The sequence below is a fragment of the Rana temporaria genome, chromosome 12 (assembly GCF_905171775.1).
Source record: "Rana temporaria chromosome 12, aRanTem1.1, whole genome shotgun sequence".
NCBI classification, from domain to species: Eukaryota; Metazoa; Chordata; class Amphibia; order Anura; family Ranidae; genus Rana; species Rana temporaria.
Genome location: NC_053500.1, coordinates 104795330 through 104812719, shown reverse-complemented (window position 1 = coordinate 104812719; position 17390 = coordinate 104795330). Strand labels below are relative to the sequence as shown.

General features: G+C 44.1%; 1 protein-coding gene across 1 annotated transcript in view; it reads right to left on the bottom strand.

Moving 5' to 3' along the window:
- The window catches only part of CDR2L (cerebellar degeneration related protein 2 like), a 45901-nt gene that overhangs the window by 11927 nt on the left and 16584 nt on the right, over positions 1 to 17390 (bottom strand). Inside the window, exons 2-5 of the mRNA XM_040330066.1 lie at positions 13015 to 13127; positions 11135 to 11283; positions 5234 to 5398; positions 716 to 986 (exon numbers count right to left, since the gene is read on the bottom strand). Coding sequence (XP_040186000.1) covers positions 716 to 986; positions 5234 to 5398; positions 11135 to 11283; positions 13015 to 13127 — 698 coding nt within the window. The remainder of the gene's footprint in view (positions 1 to 715; positions 987 to 5233; positions 5399 to 11134; positions 11284 to 13014; positions 13128 to 17390) is intronic.

The following is a 17390-nucleotide window of genomic DNA, read 5'->3' as shown; positions in this document are numbered from 1 at the left end:
AAGCATGGAATGTGTTTTTGCGGCAATTTGTGTTTTGTAATCTGCCCAACAACAAATTGGGTCAATTATTTTTTTTAATAAGGCTATTATCCGATCAAAACAATAATCGGCCAACTAATTGATTATGAAAATAATCGTTAGTTGCAGCCCTAATGTGTGTATACGTATGTATGTATATATACATTTTATGGGTGCAACAGATAGGAGGAGGAGCCCGCGCTCGAGGGACACACACCGCTGTCTGAGGTCTGTAAGGGGGACTAGGAGTCGTACTGATGAGGAGTCTGCACTGAGGGGGGGGGGGTTACTGTCTGTACTACTGGGGGGTGTCTGCACTGAGGGGGGTTACTGTCTGTACTATTGGGGGGGTGTCTGCACTGAGGGGGGGTTACTGTGATCAAATACCACCAAAAGAAAGCTCTATTTGTGGGGAAAAAAAATTCCATTTGGGTACAGTGATGCATGACCGCGCAATTGTCATTCAAAGTGTGACAGCGCTGAAAGCTAAAACATGGCTTGGGCAGGAAGGGGGGTGAAAGTGCCCTGTAGGCAAGTGGTTAATGAATGAGGTGAAGCTTTGCTGACTTCCATCATCCAATCACGTACAAGCTAAGGGAAAATTCCCTTGCAATGTGAACAGCCTATTTGCCTTTAGTAAACCAAACCCAATGTCTCTCCTTCCATGCAGGCATATTGGTCATGACACAATCCTCACCTGCTTCATCTGCTGCAATTCCTGCAGTTCATTCTCCAGCTCTTTAATGCGTAATCTGCAGTTTTCCATCTCAAAGGCCCTTTGTTCCAGATCGGTATACTCTTGCAGCACTGCCTGGTACTCCCGCTCTGCCTTCTCCTTCCTCTGGCGTTCCTCTACCACCTGGGCTCGTAGAGCATTTACTGCTCTCTGCAAATGCTCATTTTCTCTCTGCAAAGGCTTCTGAGACAGATCCAGACATGATGAATGCAGGCTGAATGAGTCTTCATACCTATGGATAAAGAATTAAAAAAATGAATGCTGACCTGAGAAAATGTCAAAATGAAGCCTACATCGAAAGACTGGGCCAACCAACCTCACTGAGAGATCTGGACAAATGAGAAGAGTTAGTGGCAGGCCTCGTTTACACTTGCGGTTGGGAGGCGGTAAAAATCAACCATTTTCCCTTAAAGCGGAGTTCCACCCAAAAGTGTAACTTACGCTTTAAGTACTCCTTGCCCCCTTACATGCCACATTTGGGGGAGGGGGAGCGGGTACTTACTTTAGAGAGGGACTTCCTGTCCCACTTCCTCGTTCCACCTTCAGGCCGCCTAGGTTGACTCCCCCTTCCTCGTTCCACATTCAGGCCGCCTAGGTTGACTCCCCCTCTCCCCCTTCCACCTTCAGGCCGCCTAGGTTGACTCCCCCTTCCTCGTTCCACATTCAGGCCGCCTAGGTTGACTCCCCCTCTCCCCCTTCCACCTTCAGGCCGCCTAGGTTGACTCCCCCTCTCCCCCTTCCACCTTCAGGCCGCCCAGGTTGACTCCCCCTCTCCCCCTAGGCGACACCCTTCCTCTAGGATATCTTCTGGGACACGTCACATGTCCCAGAAGATTGCCTGTCCACTCGGAGAGTGCAGCGCGACTCGCTCTTGTACAGTGCGCACCCGAACGTGAAGCCACAAGCTGTCACGGCTGGGTGCCCACAGTTTCAATGACAACGCAGTGGAGAGGAGGGGAGAGGAGCGAGGCTTCGGGGGGTTAGTATGAAGGTTAGCTTTATGGTAACAAGGGGGGGGTTAATATGAAGGTTAGCTTTGTGGTAACAAGGGGGGTTATTATGAAGGTTAGCTTTATGGTAGCAAGGGGGGTTAATATGAAGGTTAGCTTTATGGTAACAAGGGGGGTTATTATGAAGATTAGCTTTATGGTAACAAGGAGGGTTAGTATGAAGGTTAGCTTTATGGTAACAAGGAGGGTTAGTATGAAGGTTAGCTTTATGGTAACAAGGAGGGTTAGTATGAAGGTTAGCTTTATGGTAACAAGGAGGGTTAGTATGAAGGGTAGCTTTATGGTAACAAGGGGGGTTAGTATGAAGGTTAGCTTTATGGTAACAAGGGGGTTAGTATGAAGGTTAGCTTTATGGTAACAAGGAGGGTCAGTATGAAGGTTAGCTTTATGGTAACAAGGAGGGTTAGTATGAAGGTTAGCTTTATGGTAACAAGGAGGGTTAGTATGAAGGTTAGCTTTATGGTAACAAGGGGGTTAGTATGAAGGTTAGCTTTATGGTAACAAGGGGGGTTAGTATGAAGGTTAGCTTTAGGGTTAAAGGGAGGGTTAGTATGAAGGTTAGCTTTATGGTAACAAGGAGGGTTAGTATGAAGGTTAGCTTTATGGTAACAAGGGGGGTTAGTATGAAGGGTAGCTTTATGGTAACAAGGGGGGTCAGTATGAAGGGTAGCTTTATGGTAACAAGGGGGGTTAGTATGAAGGGTAGCTTTATGGTAACAAGGGGGGTTAGTATGAAGGTTAGTTTTAGGGTTAAAGGGAGGGTTAGGGTTTATGTTACAAGGGAGTTAAGCTGGCCATACATAAGAAGATTTTTGTACAGAAACTTTTGTTTCAGGAAAGTTTGTTTGATTTTCAAAACATTAGTGGGGTCAAATCGATGTCCATTTTCAGCAGCAGTGATGGCAAAATTTGAAGGGGCAGGATGGAAAATTTATCTCAAAAGAACAAAATTTATAAAAGTGAATGTGGCTTTCGTTTGAGAAATTACACTCATTCCAAAATCATCCATCTTGGACCAATGTAAGCATGTATGTGCCATACCTGTGGGATGCCAATGGAAGCTGGAAATCACTGTGGTAGACAACGCTATTACAGTGATTGCTGCTAGCTTCTGCGTCCCGTGCCCAGTGGCTTTCCAGCTGCTTAGTAAACGCAGATGGTTGCTCACTCGGCACAGGTGCCATCCAGGGAACATTTTGCATTTTCTAACTGAATGCAGAGTGTTCTCTGATGAGGTAGAGAGTCAGGGCGGTGATGTCACACTCTCCACCTTGTCCAATCAAAGAATGCTTAGCATTCATTATGTTCACAATGCAGCAGGACAGACACTTGGCACAGGACCCTGAAGCAGTTAGAAACACTCCCTAGGACACACTTAACTCCTTCCTCGCCCCCTAGTGGTTAACCCCCTTCCCTGCCAGTGTCATTTACACAGCAATCAATGCATTTTTATAGCACTGATCGCTGTATAAATGACAATGGTCCCAAAATAGCGTCAAAAGTGTCCGATGTGTCCGCCATAATGTCGCTGTCACGATAAAAATCAGAGATCGCCGACATTACAAGTAAAAAAAAAAATCTATCCCCTATTTTGTAGACGCTATAACTTTCACCCAAACCAATCCATATACACTTATTGCAATTTTTACCAAAAATATGTAGAAGAATACGTTTTGGCCTAAACTGAGAAAGAAATTCGTTTTTTTTTGGGAGGATATTTATTATAGCAAAAAGTAAAAAATATTGCTTTTTTTTTCCAAGATTGTCGCTCTTTTTTGTTTATAGCGCAAAAAAATTAAAACCGCAGAGGTGATCAAATACCACCAAAAGAAAGCTCTATTTGTGGGAAAAAAAATTGTTTGGGAGCCGCGTCGCGCAATTGTCAGTTAAAGTGACGAATGGCCAAATCGCAAAAAATGGCCTGGTCATTGGGCAGCCAAATACTCCAGGGCTGAAGTGGTATATATTAATAATAGAGCAATTGCCGTACCTAAACCTCAGCTTTAATGTGGTTCTAAAGGGGAGAAGGTTTTTCATTCAGTATTGAGATAAAAAAAACATTCTGTGTGCAGCAGCACCCTAATATTTACCTGAGCCCCATATCGATCCAGCGATATTGTGCAAGAGCCTCCCTCGTCTGTCCGGGACTCTATTTCCTCATTGGCTGAGACTCAAAGTCAGTGAGCCAAATGAGGAGAGAGAGGGGACAGAGCCGAGCCGCAGCTCCATCTCTGAATGGACACACAGATCAGCTGCTCAGGTCGAGTGCCACCCTAGAAAGCAGCTTGCTGTGGGGGTACTCTGCAGGAGGGAAGGGCCAGGAGCGCCATCAAGGGACCTGAGAAGAGGAGGATCTGGCCTGCTCTTTGAAAAACCATTGCACAAAACAGGCAAGTATAACATGTTTGTTATTTTTAACCACTTGCCGACCTCCTCATGTAGATATACGTCAGCAGAATGGCACGGACAGGCACATCAACGTACCTGTACGTGCTCTGCTTGACGTGGGTGGGGGGTCCGATCGGGACCCCCCCCCGCTACATGCGGCGGTCGGTAAGCCTCGGGGAGCGATCCGGGGACGACGGCGCGGCTATTCGTTTATAGCCGCTCCGTCACGATCGCTCCCCGGAGCTGAAGAACGGGGAGAGCCGTGCGTAAACACGGCTTCCCCGTGCTTCACTATGGCGGCACATCGATCGAGTGATCCCTTTTATAGGGGAGACTCGATCGATGATGTCAGTCCTACAGCCACACCCCCCTACAGTAGTAAACACATACTAAGTGAACACTAAATGTTACAGCGCCCCCTGTGTTTAACTCCCAAACTGCAACTGTCATTTTCACAATAAAGAATGCAATTTAAATGCATGTCCGCCATAATGTCGCAGTCACGAAAAAAATCGCTGATCGCCGCCATTAGTAGTAAAAAAAAAAAAAAAAATGCAATAAAACTATCCCCTATTTTGTAAACGCTATAAATTTTGCGCAAACCAACCGATAAATGATTATTGCGATTTTTTTTACCAAAAATAGGTAGAAGAATACGTATCGGCCTAAACTGAGGGAAAAAAAATGTTTTATATATGTTTTTGGGGGATATTTATTATAGCAAAAAGTAAAAAATATTGCATTTTTTTCAAAATTGTCGCTCTATTTTTGTTTATAGCGCAAAAAATAAAAACCGCAGAGGTCATCAAATACCACCAAAAGAAAGCTCTATTTGTGGGGAAAAAAGGACGCCAATTTTGTTTGGGAGCCACGTCGCACGACCGCGCAATTGTCTGTTAAAGCGACGCAGTCCCGAACTGTAAAAACCCCTTGGGTCTTTAGGCAGCATATTGGTCCGGGGCTTAAGTGGTTAAACAAAAAAAACAAGACTTTAATATCACTTTAATTATTTCACTTAGAATTTTTTTTTTTTTTCAACATTGTCTTGGCATTTTGTAGCCACTCACAGTCTTGCACTCACCCAATACAAGAAGTCAGTTCACGTAGACAGGGGAAAGTATGGATAGTGCGCCGTCTCTCCCTCTTGTCCCTCCTGATGCGTACCTTTTCCATATCACGCAGATCCTCAACTTGCCTCTGCAGATCATCTACTTGTTTCTGCAAACCATCTGCAGTGTCTGTCAAACTACAAATATCATACAAGTAAAGTGCAATGGATATTTTAAGTAAATACAATAAACATTTAATGAACAAAATGGGAGTATAGCCTCATATAAGAAATCATAATAAAAATAAAAAACGTCCCATCATCCAGTTATATTGGAAAAACAGAGAGGAAAACCAATCTGGGCGGCCTGGCTCCGCGCCTGTTTCATTACTCATCGGGTAAGGAATTTTTTCTCCTTATGCATCATTTACCTTATTGCTGAACTGTATTATATGTATTTTATTGTATTATTTATTCTATAGATTGGCTCTCCTGAAGAAGCGGTATCCCGGCGAAACTAGTTGAGACCACGACCAATCTCTGATGTGCATTATTGTCCATTTTTGTAATTTTTACTGTAATAAAATATTTTTTAACTTAATAATGTTTATTGTACCTTATCAGTACCGAGATAGTCCACACACCATTTGGGTGGGTACCCTTTAGGCCTAGCCTAAGCAACTATCCCCTTGCCCCCACCCCTCCCCTCTGTTTTTCCAATAAACATTTAGGCTCAGATTCACAAAGCACTTACGCCGACGTATAACACGTTACGCCGACGTACGTGCAAATGTGCGCCGGCGTATGTGTGCGCCAGACCCACAAACTAATATGCGCCTAAAAACAGGCTACACCCCGCCGATGTAGCTTGCACACACCAGCGTAGGGTGGGCGCACATTTGGGCTGGGCGCATGGTGCCGCCACCATTAATTAGCCATTCAAACATGCAAATGAGGGAAATACGGCGATTCACAAATGTGCGTGTGCCCGGCGCATGCTACGCGAGATGCATGTAAGTTGTACGTCTGGCGCAAAGTTATTCCCCATAAAGGAGGTGCAACACGGCAACAGACATGCACAGGTCTGCACCAGGGAACACAAGCCAGCGTATTGTGCGTTTGACGTGTGTCTGGCTGGGCGTACATTATGTTCACGGCGTACGCAGTAATCCGGCGTAGCTTAGGCAGTTGTGCCGGTGTGGTTGTGAGGCTTGCGTCCACGTCAAGGCGCATGCGCAGTTCGTTATACGTACCTGTCTGGCTCTCGGCCCATCATTTGCATGGGTTCACGCCCACTTCCACCTACACCGACGTGCGCCTTCGAAACCCACGCCACGCTGGCGCAGCGTTGGGAGCACTGGCTTGCTGAATGCAATGCTTGCCTCTCTGCTCTGTGTTGGCGTAGCGTACAGTGTTTTCTCTACGGCGGCGTAATGTGCGCCCACACTCTGTGAATCTGGGCCATAATGTCTTTTTTTACAGAAAATACAAAAAAGCAGTGTAAAAATCTGGACACACACACAATCAGATTTTAAACTTTAAGGGCTTGTCTACAGTAGCTGAACATGTTTTTAAAAGCAGTAAAAACGCATATGCAAGAAAAATGAATGTATATGAACGAGCCTAGTTTACATCATTGTGGTGCTTTAAAGTGACACTTAACATAATCCTTATTCTCCAAAGAAAAAATTCAAACACATCCACTATTTAATTGACCGGTAATCTATTTTTTATTAAATAGCATCTTACTGTGTTTTTTGTTTCCAAGTATTGTCCTCTGTGAATTCCTGAACCTCTCCTTTTACCTCTCACTTCTGTTTTTGGAATGAGCAGTGCACATTAGTTGCGGTCATGTGCACTGCTCTATGCACACTACAAATCCCATCTATAGCCCATCTCATGGGAGAGCAAGACAGGGTGGCTACGTTCCTACATACAGTGGGATTATGGAGAATGAAGGTAGCCTCCCTCTCTCTAAAAGGAAGTCAGATTATATAAGAAAAAAAAAAGAAGAAGTGGAAATTTGGAGGTCGAGTCAAACAAAAGTCATCAGCTACAAATACAGCAGCTGCTGACTTTTAATATTAGGATACTTACCTGTCCAGGGCGCCTGTGATGTCCTCACCTGATCTGGCATCTTCAGGAATTCAACCCTTGCGGTTTCACAGCCTGCTTCTCTACTGCGTATGCGCAAGTCCTGCTGCGTGATCTCACTGGTCCCTGCTGTCTTCTGGGACACGTGTGTCTGCCAGAAGACAGTGGGGGGGGGGGCGGAGGAGGGGCCGTATGTAGATAGCTGTGGAATCTCCGGCGATCTATCACAGGAAGTGGAAGCAAATACCTAGATTATACGGGTAACTGCTCCGCCCTCCCCCCTGAAAGGTGCCAAATGTGACACCGGAGGGGGGGAGGAACCAAAAAAGCAGAAGTTCCATTTTTGGGTTGAACTGTGCTTTAAAGGCTAAGCTCATCTTTAAAAAAAAAAAAAAATTCAATGAACATGCTTTTGCAGGTAAAAGAAAAATGTGCATGTATTACTTTTATTTTTAGGAGCCTGAGTATTGCACCCACAATCAGTGGATTGTGGGTGCAATGTTAGGCTTCTGCACAATCTCTTTCCAGCTTTGTGCCCCCCCCCCCCCACAGCCGCGTCATTATTAAAAAGATCTGACAGCAGGTGTGGGGAAAAGATCCCCCGCCCGTTATCAAGGGAGGGTGAGCCCAGGGCTCGAATCCTGCGGGAACGCGTGGGAACGGAGTTCCTGCACTTTTTTCACAGCAGGAACGCAGTTCCCTTTGCAGGACTAGAGCAGCCGAGCCGCCCGAGCCAATCCTTCACTAAGCGGCGATGCCCAGGTCGAGTCACTGTCAGGGGCAGGTGAACCTTAGTAATCCTTTATGTTACTGGCCGCTTCCTGTATATGGATTCATCAGGTAGTGTTCCCAGGAGACATTGCGGAGGTCTGCCGCGAGTTATCGCGGGATTTAGAAAAAAAACATGCGGTTTAGTAATTATGCATATGAGCGTATCATTTTTTTATTGGTGGGGGAGCGGATCTTGGGTGGGAGTTCCCACACTTTTTTCCCCAGGACTTGACCCCTGGGTGAGCCAATGCTTAATAGTAATATGTTATATCCTAAATACGGGTAAACCATGTACCATATACTACAGGTGAACATATCCGTTGAAAATATATACTGGAATACATTTTTTTTTTAAAACAGATATATATATATATATCACTTTAAAAAAATACAGCATGTTGAATTTTTGTTGGATGTGAATGCACCTCATGTAGAACAATAAATAATGCCAAAAAATGCTCTGCCAACGTGCCACAATGCACTGAAAACACACTGCAAATGCATGTAAATGCATAGGGAACGCAAGGACTGCGGTGTAAACGAGCCCTAAATCAGATCTGATCTGAAGGATCAACACACTGGGCCAGATTCAGATACATTGGTGTATCCTTCCGCGGGGCGTAACTTATCTTAGATACGTTACGCCGCCGTAAATTAGGGCGCAAGTTCTGTATTCAGAAAGAACTTGCGCCCTTAGTTACGGCGGCGTAACGTCTGTGGTCCGGCGTAAGCCCGCCTAATTCAAATGTGGATGATGTGGGCGTGTTTTTAAATTTAAATTTTAAATTTAAATTAACTGTGACCCCACGTATTTGATGTATTTTACGCATGCGCCGTTCGTGAAAAAATCCCAGTGCGCATGCTCGAAATTACGCCGCAAATTGTCAATGCTTTAGACGTGAACGTAACTTACGTACAGCCCTATTCGCGAACGACTTACGCAAACGACGTAAAATTTTGAAAGTTCGACGCGGGAACGACGTCCATACTTAACATAGGATACCCCTGATATAGCAGGGATAACTTTACGCCGGAAAAAGCCTAACGTAAACGACGTAACAAAATGCGCTGGGCGGACGTACGTTTCTGAATCGGCGTAACTACCTAATTTGCATACTCCTTGCGGAAATATACGGAAGCGCCACCTAGCGGCCAGCGAAAATATGCAGCCTAAGATACAACGGTGTAAGACACTTACACCAGTCGGATCTCAGGGAAATTCTGGCGTATCTAGCTTTCTGAATACAGAAAGAAGATACGCCGGCGCTTCGTAGCACTTACGAGGCGTATCAATAGATACGCCGGCGTAAAGGCTATCTGAATCCGGCCCACTAACTTTAAATAATATAGAAACAGTTAGACACTGACATTACACAGCTATTGATAAAAGCTGTTCTGACAGATTAAATCTGAAATAAAAATCTGCATTAAAAAAAAATATGGGCCGTGCCTCTAAGGCCTTTGGGTTTGGGGGTATTATTTTGGAGTCTTAAATTAAAGTATCTTCCCGACTATAGTATGAATAAATAGATACCAAGCCACACAGGACTTCTACATAAGACGGTTGTTATAATTGTACTGGTTGTACGGTACAGGGAGTCCCTGAGTTACAAACATCTGACTTACATACGACTCATACTTAGAAACAGAAGAAAACAGGAAGTGAGAGAAAATCTACCCCTAGTAAGGGAAATTCACTCCTTTAATGCCCTGTACACACGATCGGTTCGTCTGATGAAAACGGTCCGATGAAACATTTTCATCGGACGAACCGATCGTGTGTGGGCCCCATTGTTTTTTTTCCCCATCGGTGAAAAAAAAATAGAACCTATCTTAAAATTTTCTGATGGTTAAAAAAAACGATAGAAAAAAAACGATCGTCTGTGAGGAAATCCATCGGTCAAAAATCCACGCATGCTCAGAATCAAGTCGACACATGCTCGGAAGCATTGAACTTAATTTTTCTCTGCACGTCGTTGTGTTTTACGTCACCGCGTTAGACACGATCGGATTTTAAACTGATGGTGTGTAGGCAAGACTGATGAAAGTCAGCTTCATCGGATATCTGATGAAAAAATCCATCGGTCCGTTTTCATTGGATGAACCGATCGTGTGTACATGGCATAAGAGTTATCATGGGAAAAAGGTGCATCCGTTGAAGGTTTATTACCAATCCTTGGTTTCCACAACAAACCAAAGTTTTCAAAATCCAATTGTCACGGCGGATAGAAAGTGAGGTGAAATCTTTTGAACTGGTAGCACAGACAGCAAAACAAACATTACAGGGGTGTTACCGTTTTTATAGCGGTATAACGCGCTCCCGCGTATACCGCGCACCCCTAAAGTTGCCCCCGAATCCTGTGGAAAAAAAGTTTTTTTTGTACTTAGTTTTGTTGTCTTGTGCGGCGTCCATCGGCGGCCTCGTCGGGTCCGGCGTCCGTCTGCGGCTTCGGTGTCCTCTTCGTTGGGTCCGGCGTCCTTCTGCGGCTTCGGGTGTCCTCTTCGTCGGGTCCGGCGTCCGTCTGCGGCTTCGGGTGTCCTCTTCGTCGGGTCCGGCGTCCTCGCCGCTCGTTTCCCGCGCTGAGTTTGAATACTGCGCCGACATATACAGAGCGCAGTACACTCGTGTATTGTCGGGCAGGCTCGGCAACTCTCGCGCTGACGTCCTGTACGTGAGCGCGGAAGGAGCCGAGACTGGCCGACTATACCCGAGTGTACTGCGCTTGGTATATGTCGGCGCAGTATTCAAACTCGGCGCGGGAAAGCAGGTATCGGCGTATACCGCGCACCCACGATTTTGCCCTGATTTTCAGGGCAAAAAAGTGCGCGGTATACGCCGATAAATACGGTAATTCTTCCCGAAACTATCCAAAAAACGTCTGGAGTTACACTTAAAAAATGTGCCTGTTACAACTTACTGTACATACAAATTCAACTTAAGAACAAACCTACAGAACCTGGTTTGTAACCCGGGGACTGCCTATATATTGAGAGACTCCCCAATAATGCTTATACCCATCTCCACCTTCTTATTCTCCTCCTTGCCCTCCGTCCATTCTATTTTCTTACCGTTCAATCTTTTGTTGAGCCACCTTGCTTTCTTGTACTAAACGTAAGTTGGTCACTTCCAAGTCTCGCGCTATATTGTCCAGTTGCTCATAAACTTTGGCATGCTGTTCATTCACCTGACGAAGCATCTCGAGTTGTTTGCTCAGATACTGTAGAGGCAACAAAATCAAATAGAACATACATTATACTTATCTATAATATACATATCTTCTACACGTTTTTAAATTTAGGCTTGCAATTAAAAGTCTGTGACAACAAACATTGAAGGGTCAGGCCATCTAGAAGTGATATTTCAGTTTTGGGTAGATGCTAAACAGTTATGCCGCGTACACACGACTGTTTTTCATGACGAGAAAAATGCCATTTTTTAAATTGGTCATTAAAAACGGACATGTGTAGGCTCCATAGCATTTTTCTCGATGAGAAAATGGCCATTAAAAATTTAGAACCTGCTCTATATTTTCTCGTTGTGAAAAATGGTCGTGTGTAGGCTTTAACCACTTAAGCCCCGGACCATATTGCTGGTCAATGGCTGGGCCACTTTTTGCGATTTGGCACTGCATCGCTTTAACTGACAATTGCGTGGTCGTGTGACGTGGCTCCCAAACAAAATTGGCGTCCTTTTTTTCCCAATAGAGCTTTCTTTTGGTGGTATTTGATCACCTCTGTGGTTTTTAGTTTTTTGCGCTATAAACAAAAATAGAGCGACAGTTTTGAAAAAAATATATATATTTTTTACTTTTTGCTATAATAAATATCCCCAAAAATATATAAAAACATTTTTTTTCCTCAGTTTAGGCTGATACGTATTCTTCTACATATTTTTCGTAAAAAAAAAAAAAATCGCAATAAGCGTTTATTGATACAAAATAGGGAATAGTTTTATGGCATTTTTATTAATATTTTTTTTTTACTAGTAATGGCGGCGATCAGCGATTTTTATCGGTACTGCGACATTATGGCGAACACTTCGGACACATTTTTGGGACCATTGGCATTTTTATAGCGATCAGTGCTATAAAAATGCAATGATTACTATAAAAATGCCACTGGCAGGGAAGGAGTTAACAGTAGGGGGCGAGGAAGGGGTTAAGTATGTTCCCTGGGTTTGTTCTAACTGAAGGGGGGGTGGGACTGACATGGGGAAATTACAGATCGCTGTTCATACATTGTATCAACAGACGATAAGTAATTTCTCCCCCTAACAGGACCGGGAGCTGTGTGTTTACACACACAGCTCCCGGTTCTCGCTCTGTAACGAGCGATCGCGGGGGCCCGGCGATCATCGCGCCCGCCGGGCACGCGCGTCGGCATCAGGGGCGAGCGCCCCTATTGGATGAATGGATGAACGGCGAGATGACGTATAGCTATGTGATCTTGCCCAGCCTTATAACTGCGGCGGCTGGTCGGCAAGCAGTTAACGACGGGGAAAAAAAACGCGCATGCTCAGAAGCAAGTTCGCCATTCGAATGGAACTGTCCCTTTATAGTGCCGTTGTAAGTGTTGTACGTCACCGCGCTTTGCTCAAGCATTTTTTTTCATGATCGTGTGTATGCAAGGCAGGCTTGACAAGAATCACGACGAGAAAAACTTTGTTTTTTCCATGACATGAAAAACGGTCATGTGTATGCGGCATATAGGGTTGCCACCTCATCCCTTTAAACCCGAACACATATGAATTACACAGGTTCTGAGGCTAATTTATTGCAGATAAGGCACCAAGTAGGTTTAATTACCACCTTAATCAGCCACAGAACCTGTGTAATTAATATGTGTTCGGGTTTAAAGGGATGAGGTGGCAACCCTAGCGGCATAAGAGAAGAATTCTCAAAATTATAAAACAGTTTAATTATTAAAAATGATAGAACAGGTCATGTTACCTCAATTTCCTGTACTTGCTCCTCATTGTTCAAATACATTTGTTGCAAAGAGACTTCCAGTTCCTTGTTGCGTTCCAGTAGAGTTTTGCCCAATTCCGCTGCCAGGTGCAGATCTGCAGGGGAGAGGATAACATTTAAAAACACATCGGTAGATTCAGAAAGAGTTATGCCGCGTACAGACGGTCGTTTTTTGTGATAAAAAAAAAAACAACGTTTTGAATCATGAAATAAAACAAAGTTTTTGAAACTTCATTTTCAAAAACGACGTTGCCTACACACCATCTTTTTTTAAATGCTCTAGCAAAGCACGGTTACGTTCAGCACGTACGACGGCACTCTTTTCCATTGAAGCTAGCTTCATAACTTGCTTCTGAGCATGCGCAGGTTTAAAAACGTCAGTAGATAAGCCGACCTAACTCCGAATCTACGCCGCCGTATGTTTAAGCGTATGCTCAAACAAAGATACGCTTAAACATATCTAAGATAGGCCGGCTTGCGCCGTCCTATCTTAGATTGCAATTTTTCGGATGGCATTTTTAGGTGGCGCTTCCATTGCGGCCGGCGTAGATTATGTAAATAAGATTGTATGCCGATTCACGAACGTACGCCCGCCGCAGTTGAATTACGTAATTTGCGTAAGGCCTTAGGCGGCCTAAAGTTATTCCACCTATGAGGTGGAATAACAATGTTAAAGTATAGCCGCCGTTCCCGCCGCGAGGTTCGAATTTTTTACGTCGTTTGCGTAAGTCGTCCACGAATCGGGAGTTACGCCGTTTACGTCCACGTCTAAATCAATAGGCCTGTACGGCGTACTCAGCCGCAATGCGCACTGGGAAATGTAGGCGCCCGGCACATGCGCAGTAGCAAAAAACGTCAAAAAACGTGAGGTCAAGCTTCATTACCATACAACACGCCCCCCTCCAACCAATTTGAATTAGGCGCCCTTACGCCCGCCGCGATTACACTACGCCGCCCTAAGTAAGGAGGTAAGTGCTTTGAGAATCATGTACTTGCCTCTCTTACTTAAGGCGGCGTAGTGTAAACACGCTAGTCTACGCCGTCTTAACATTGCACGGCCGTACCTGAATCTACCTAACAGTTCCTGTGGCTAAGATGACTGTTCTTTTTGAAACCAAGCATCCACTTGAGACTGGGTTTGTGAGGACTATCTTTTACAAGTAGCGTCACTAAACTGCCCACCCCATCCCCCAATGAAGTGTTATGACATACTGAAGTTATTGAAAGTATTGTTGTTGAGGTGTCCTTGTTGCATTATAGTTGGAGGCCTCATGTCTGAGGTTTACAACCACTTTAGGTTTCTGCATAAAACAGCCCTTGCAGCCAAAGGGTCCCAGTAGATGTAAGACAAGTAATCTGCTTTGTTTATTTCAGGTCTGAGGTTTACAACCACTTTAACTTTTTACATGAAACAGCCCATGCGGGCAAAAGGGCCCCAGAAGATGTAAATGCACTGTGCTTTCAAGAAGTCTCTTGCTGCCTTCAGGAAATGTTGGTCCTCCCTTAACCCTGTCACTCAAACTCCAAAATGGCAGCTTCCCCCCATCCTGTCCTGTTTCCAGGATGCTACAGCCATTGGGTGCTCGCCCCTCAGCAATACAGGAGCAAGAGCTGCTCCTGTTCAAAGGCTGCACATGCCGAATGCATACTCTCTTGCCTTGTACTTGCAATGGCTGAGTTCAACATTATGTGATGCTGAGAGGTGAGAGCCCAAAGGCAGTCATTGATGCTTCAGGGTAGAGAGCATGGCACTGAACATGTATGGCCTTTGAACAGGAATGATGCTTTCTCCTGGAGGGGTGAGCATCCAATGGCTGTAGTGACCTAGAAACATAACAGGTAACAGGATGGTGGGGGGGATGCCAATAAGAGTTTTTTTTTCTTTACATGCCTCACGAGGGACCAACGTGGCCTACAGGCATGCAACTTGAAATTAAGCAAGAGAGTTCTTTAGAACACAATGCATTTACATGTACTGGGACCCCAGGACTGCATGGGCTGTTTTATGCAAATTGTGAGCTAACCCTCCAAAGTAATACGAAGAGAAAAATTACCACTTAAGGACCGCCTCCTGCAGATATACGTCGGCAGAATGGCACGGCTGGGCACAAGCACGTATAGGTACGTCCTCTTTAAGTTCCCAGCCGTGGGTCGCGGGCACCGTGACCCGCGGACCCGATTGCGACTGGAGTCCCGCGATCGGTCCCCGGAGCTGAAGAACGGGGAGAGCTGTGTGTAAACACAGCTTCCCCGTTCTTCACTGTGGTGCTGTCATTGATCGTGTGTTCCCTGTTATAGGGAAACACGATCAATGACGTCACATGTCCAGCCCCGCCCCCTACAGTTAGAAACACAGATGAGGTCACACTTAACCCCTTCAGCGCCCCCTAGTGGTTAACTCCCAAACTGCAATTGTCATTTTCACAGTAAACAATGCATTTTTAATGCATTTTTTGCTGTGAAAATGACAATGGTCCCAAAAATGTGTCAAAATGTGTTCGCCATAATGTCGCAGTCACGAAAAAAAAAAAAAAAAAAAAAAATCGCTGATCGCCGCCATTAGTAGTAAAAAAACATTTTTTTATAAAAAAATGCAATAAAACTATCCCCTATTTTGTAAAAGCTATACATTTTGCGCAAACCAATCGACAAACGCTTAGGTAGAAGAATACGTATCGCCCTAAACTGAGGAAAAAAAAATTTTTGATATATTTTTGGGAGATATTTATTATAGCAAAAAGTAAAAAATATTGAATTTTTTTCAAAATTGTTGCTCTATTTTTGTTTATAGCGCAAAAAATAAAAACCGCAGAGGTGATCAAATACCACCAAAAGAAAGCTCTATTTGTGGGAAAAAAAGGACATCAATTTTGTTTGGGAGCCACTTCGCACGACCGCGCATTTGTCAGTTAAAGCGACGCAGTGCCGAATCGCAAAAACTGGCCGGGTCCTTTACCTGCCTAAAGGTCCGGGTCTTAAGTGGTTGATCTAATAAATACCTGAGAGATTCTACCAGTGTCCAACCCTTTGTCTGATAGGGCAGTGTTTCTCAACCTTTTTTCAGTCAAGGGTACCCTTTAAAATGATGTACATTCTCAAGGCACCCCATTCTAAAATGTAAAAAAATATTCTAAGGCTTCATTTCCATGGACGTTTTTACAGCCACTTTCTTTAGCCTTTTTTCCAGCTTAAAAACGCCTGTCCATGTTTTTTTTTTTTTTATATTTTTTTTGAGCTGGAGCTTTTTTTCTTTTTTATATCAGGACCATTTTGGAAAATGTGCAATTGTGCAATTGTGATAAAGAATAGTCGTCATTCATGGCGATCATCTTTACGCTTCCAAAGCGGTCTCCCTGACAAAGCAACTTCTGTCATACTCAGTCAGTGCGCTATGAGCTCATCATGGTACATAATCTGCAGCATTATATTCTAATTGAACAGTCTTTGTCTGCCCAGATGTTTCTGAATCCCATACACTAATGGACATAGCATGATTGAAAGCAGAGGCTTTTCAAGGAAATTATACGTTGGATGTCACTGTCAAGATTAAGCAATGTCTTCTGGGCATAGCACTTCAACTGCAGAACAAGCACCAGCACTGAATTTGTAATTATATGGATCAATATGTTAGCATCTTTGCAGAGAAAAAGTTCATTAAGATTTAGTTTCAAATATTGCTAAAAGCTACAGAGCCTAGTATGTGTTTTAATGAAATATATTTTTTAAACACAGCTAGCTTTGTCAAAAAGTATTTGCCCCCTTCTGATTTTTTTGCATATTTGTCACATTTACATGACTCGGATCATCAAAAATTTGTATTATTACACAAAGATAATCTGAGTAAATACAAAATGCAGTTTTTAAATGATGGTGTAATTTATTAAGTCAAAAAAGATGTCCAAACCTGCCTGGCTTTATGCGAAAAGGTAATTGCCCCTAAACCTAATAACTGGTTGTGCCACCCTTGGCGGCAACAACTGCATCTAAGCGTTTGCGATAACTGGCAATGAGTCTTTCACATTGCTGTGGAGCAATTTTGGCCCCTCCTTCTTTGCAGAATTGTTTTAATTTAGCCACATTTAAGAGTTTTACAGCATGAAAAGCCTGTGCAAGGTCATGATACAGCATCTCAATTGGATTTAAGTCTGGCCTTTGACTAGGCCACTCCAAAAACCTAAGTTTTGCTTTATTTGAACCATTTGGAGGTGAACTTGCTGTTGTGTTTCGGATCATTGTCCTGCTGTATAACCCAAGTGCACTTGAGCTTGAGGTCACAAACTGATGGCTGGACATTCTCTTTTCCTGGTGCCTCCATGGAAGCATACCAATGGTTGGTGGCTCCGCCCTTGACCAACTCA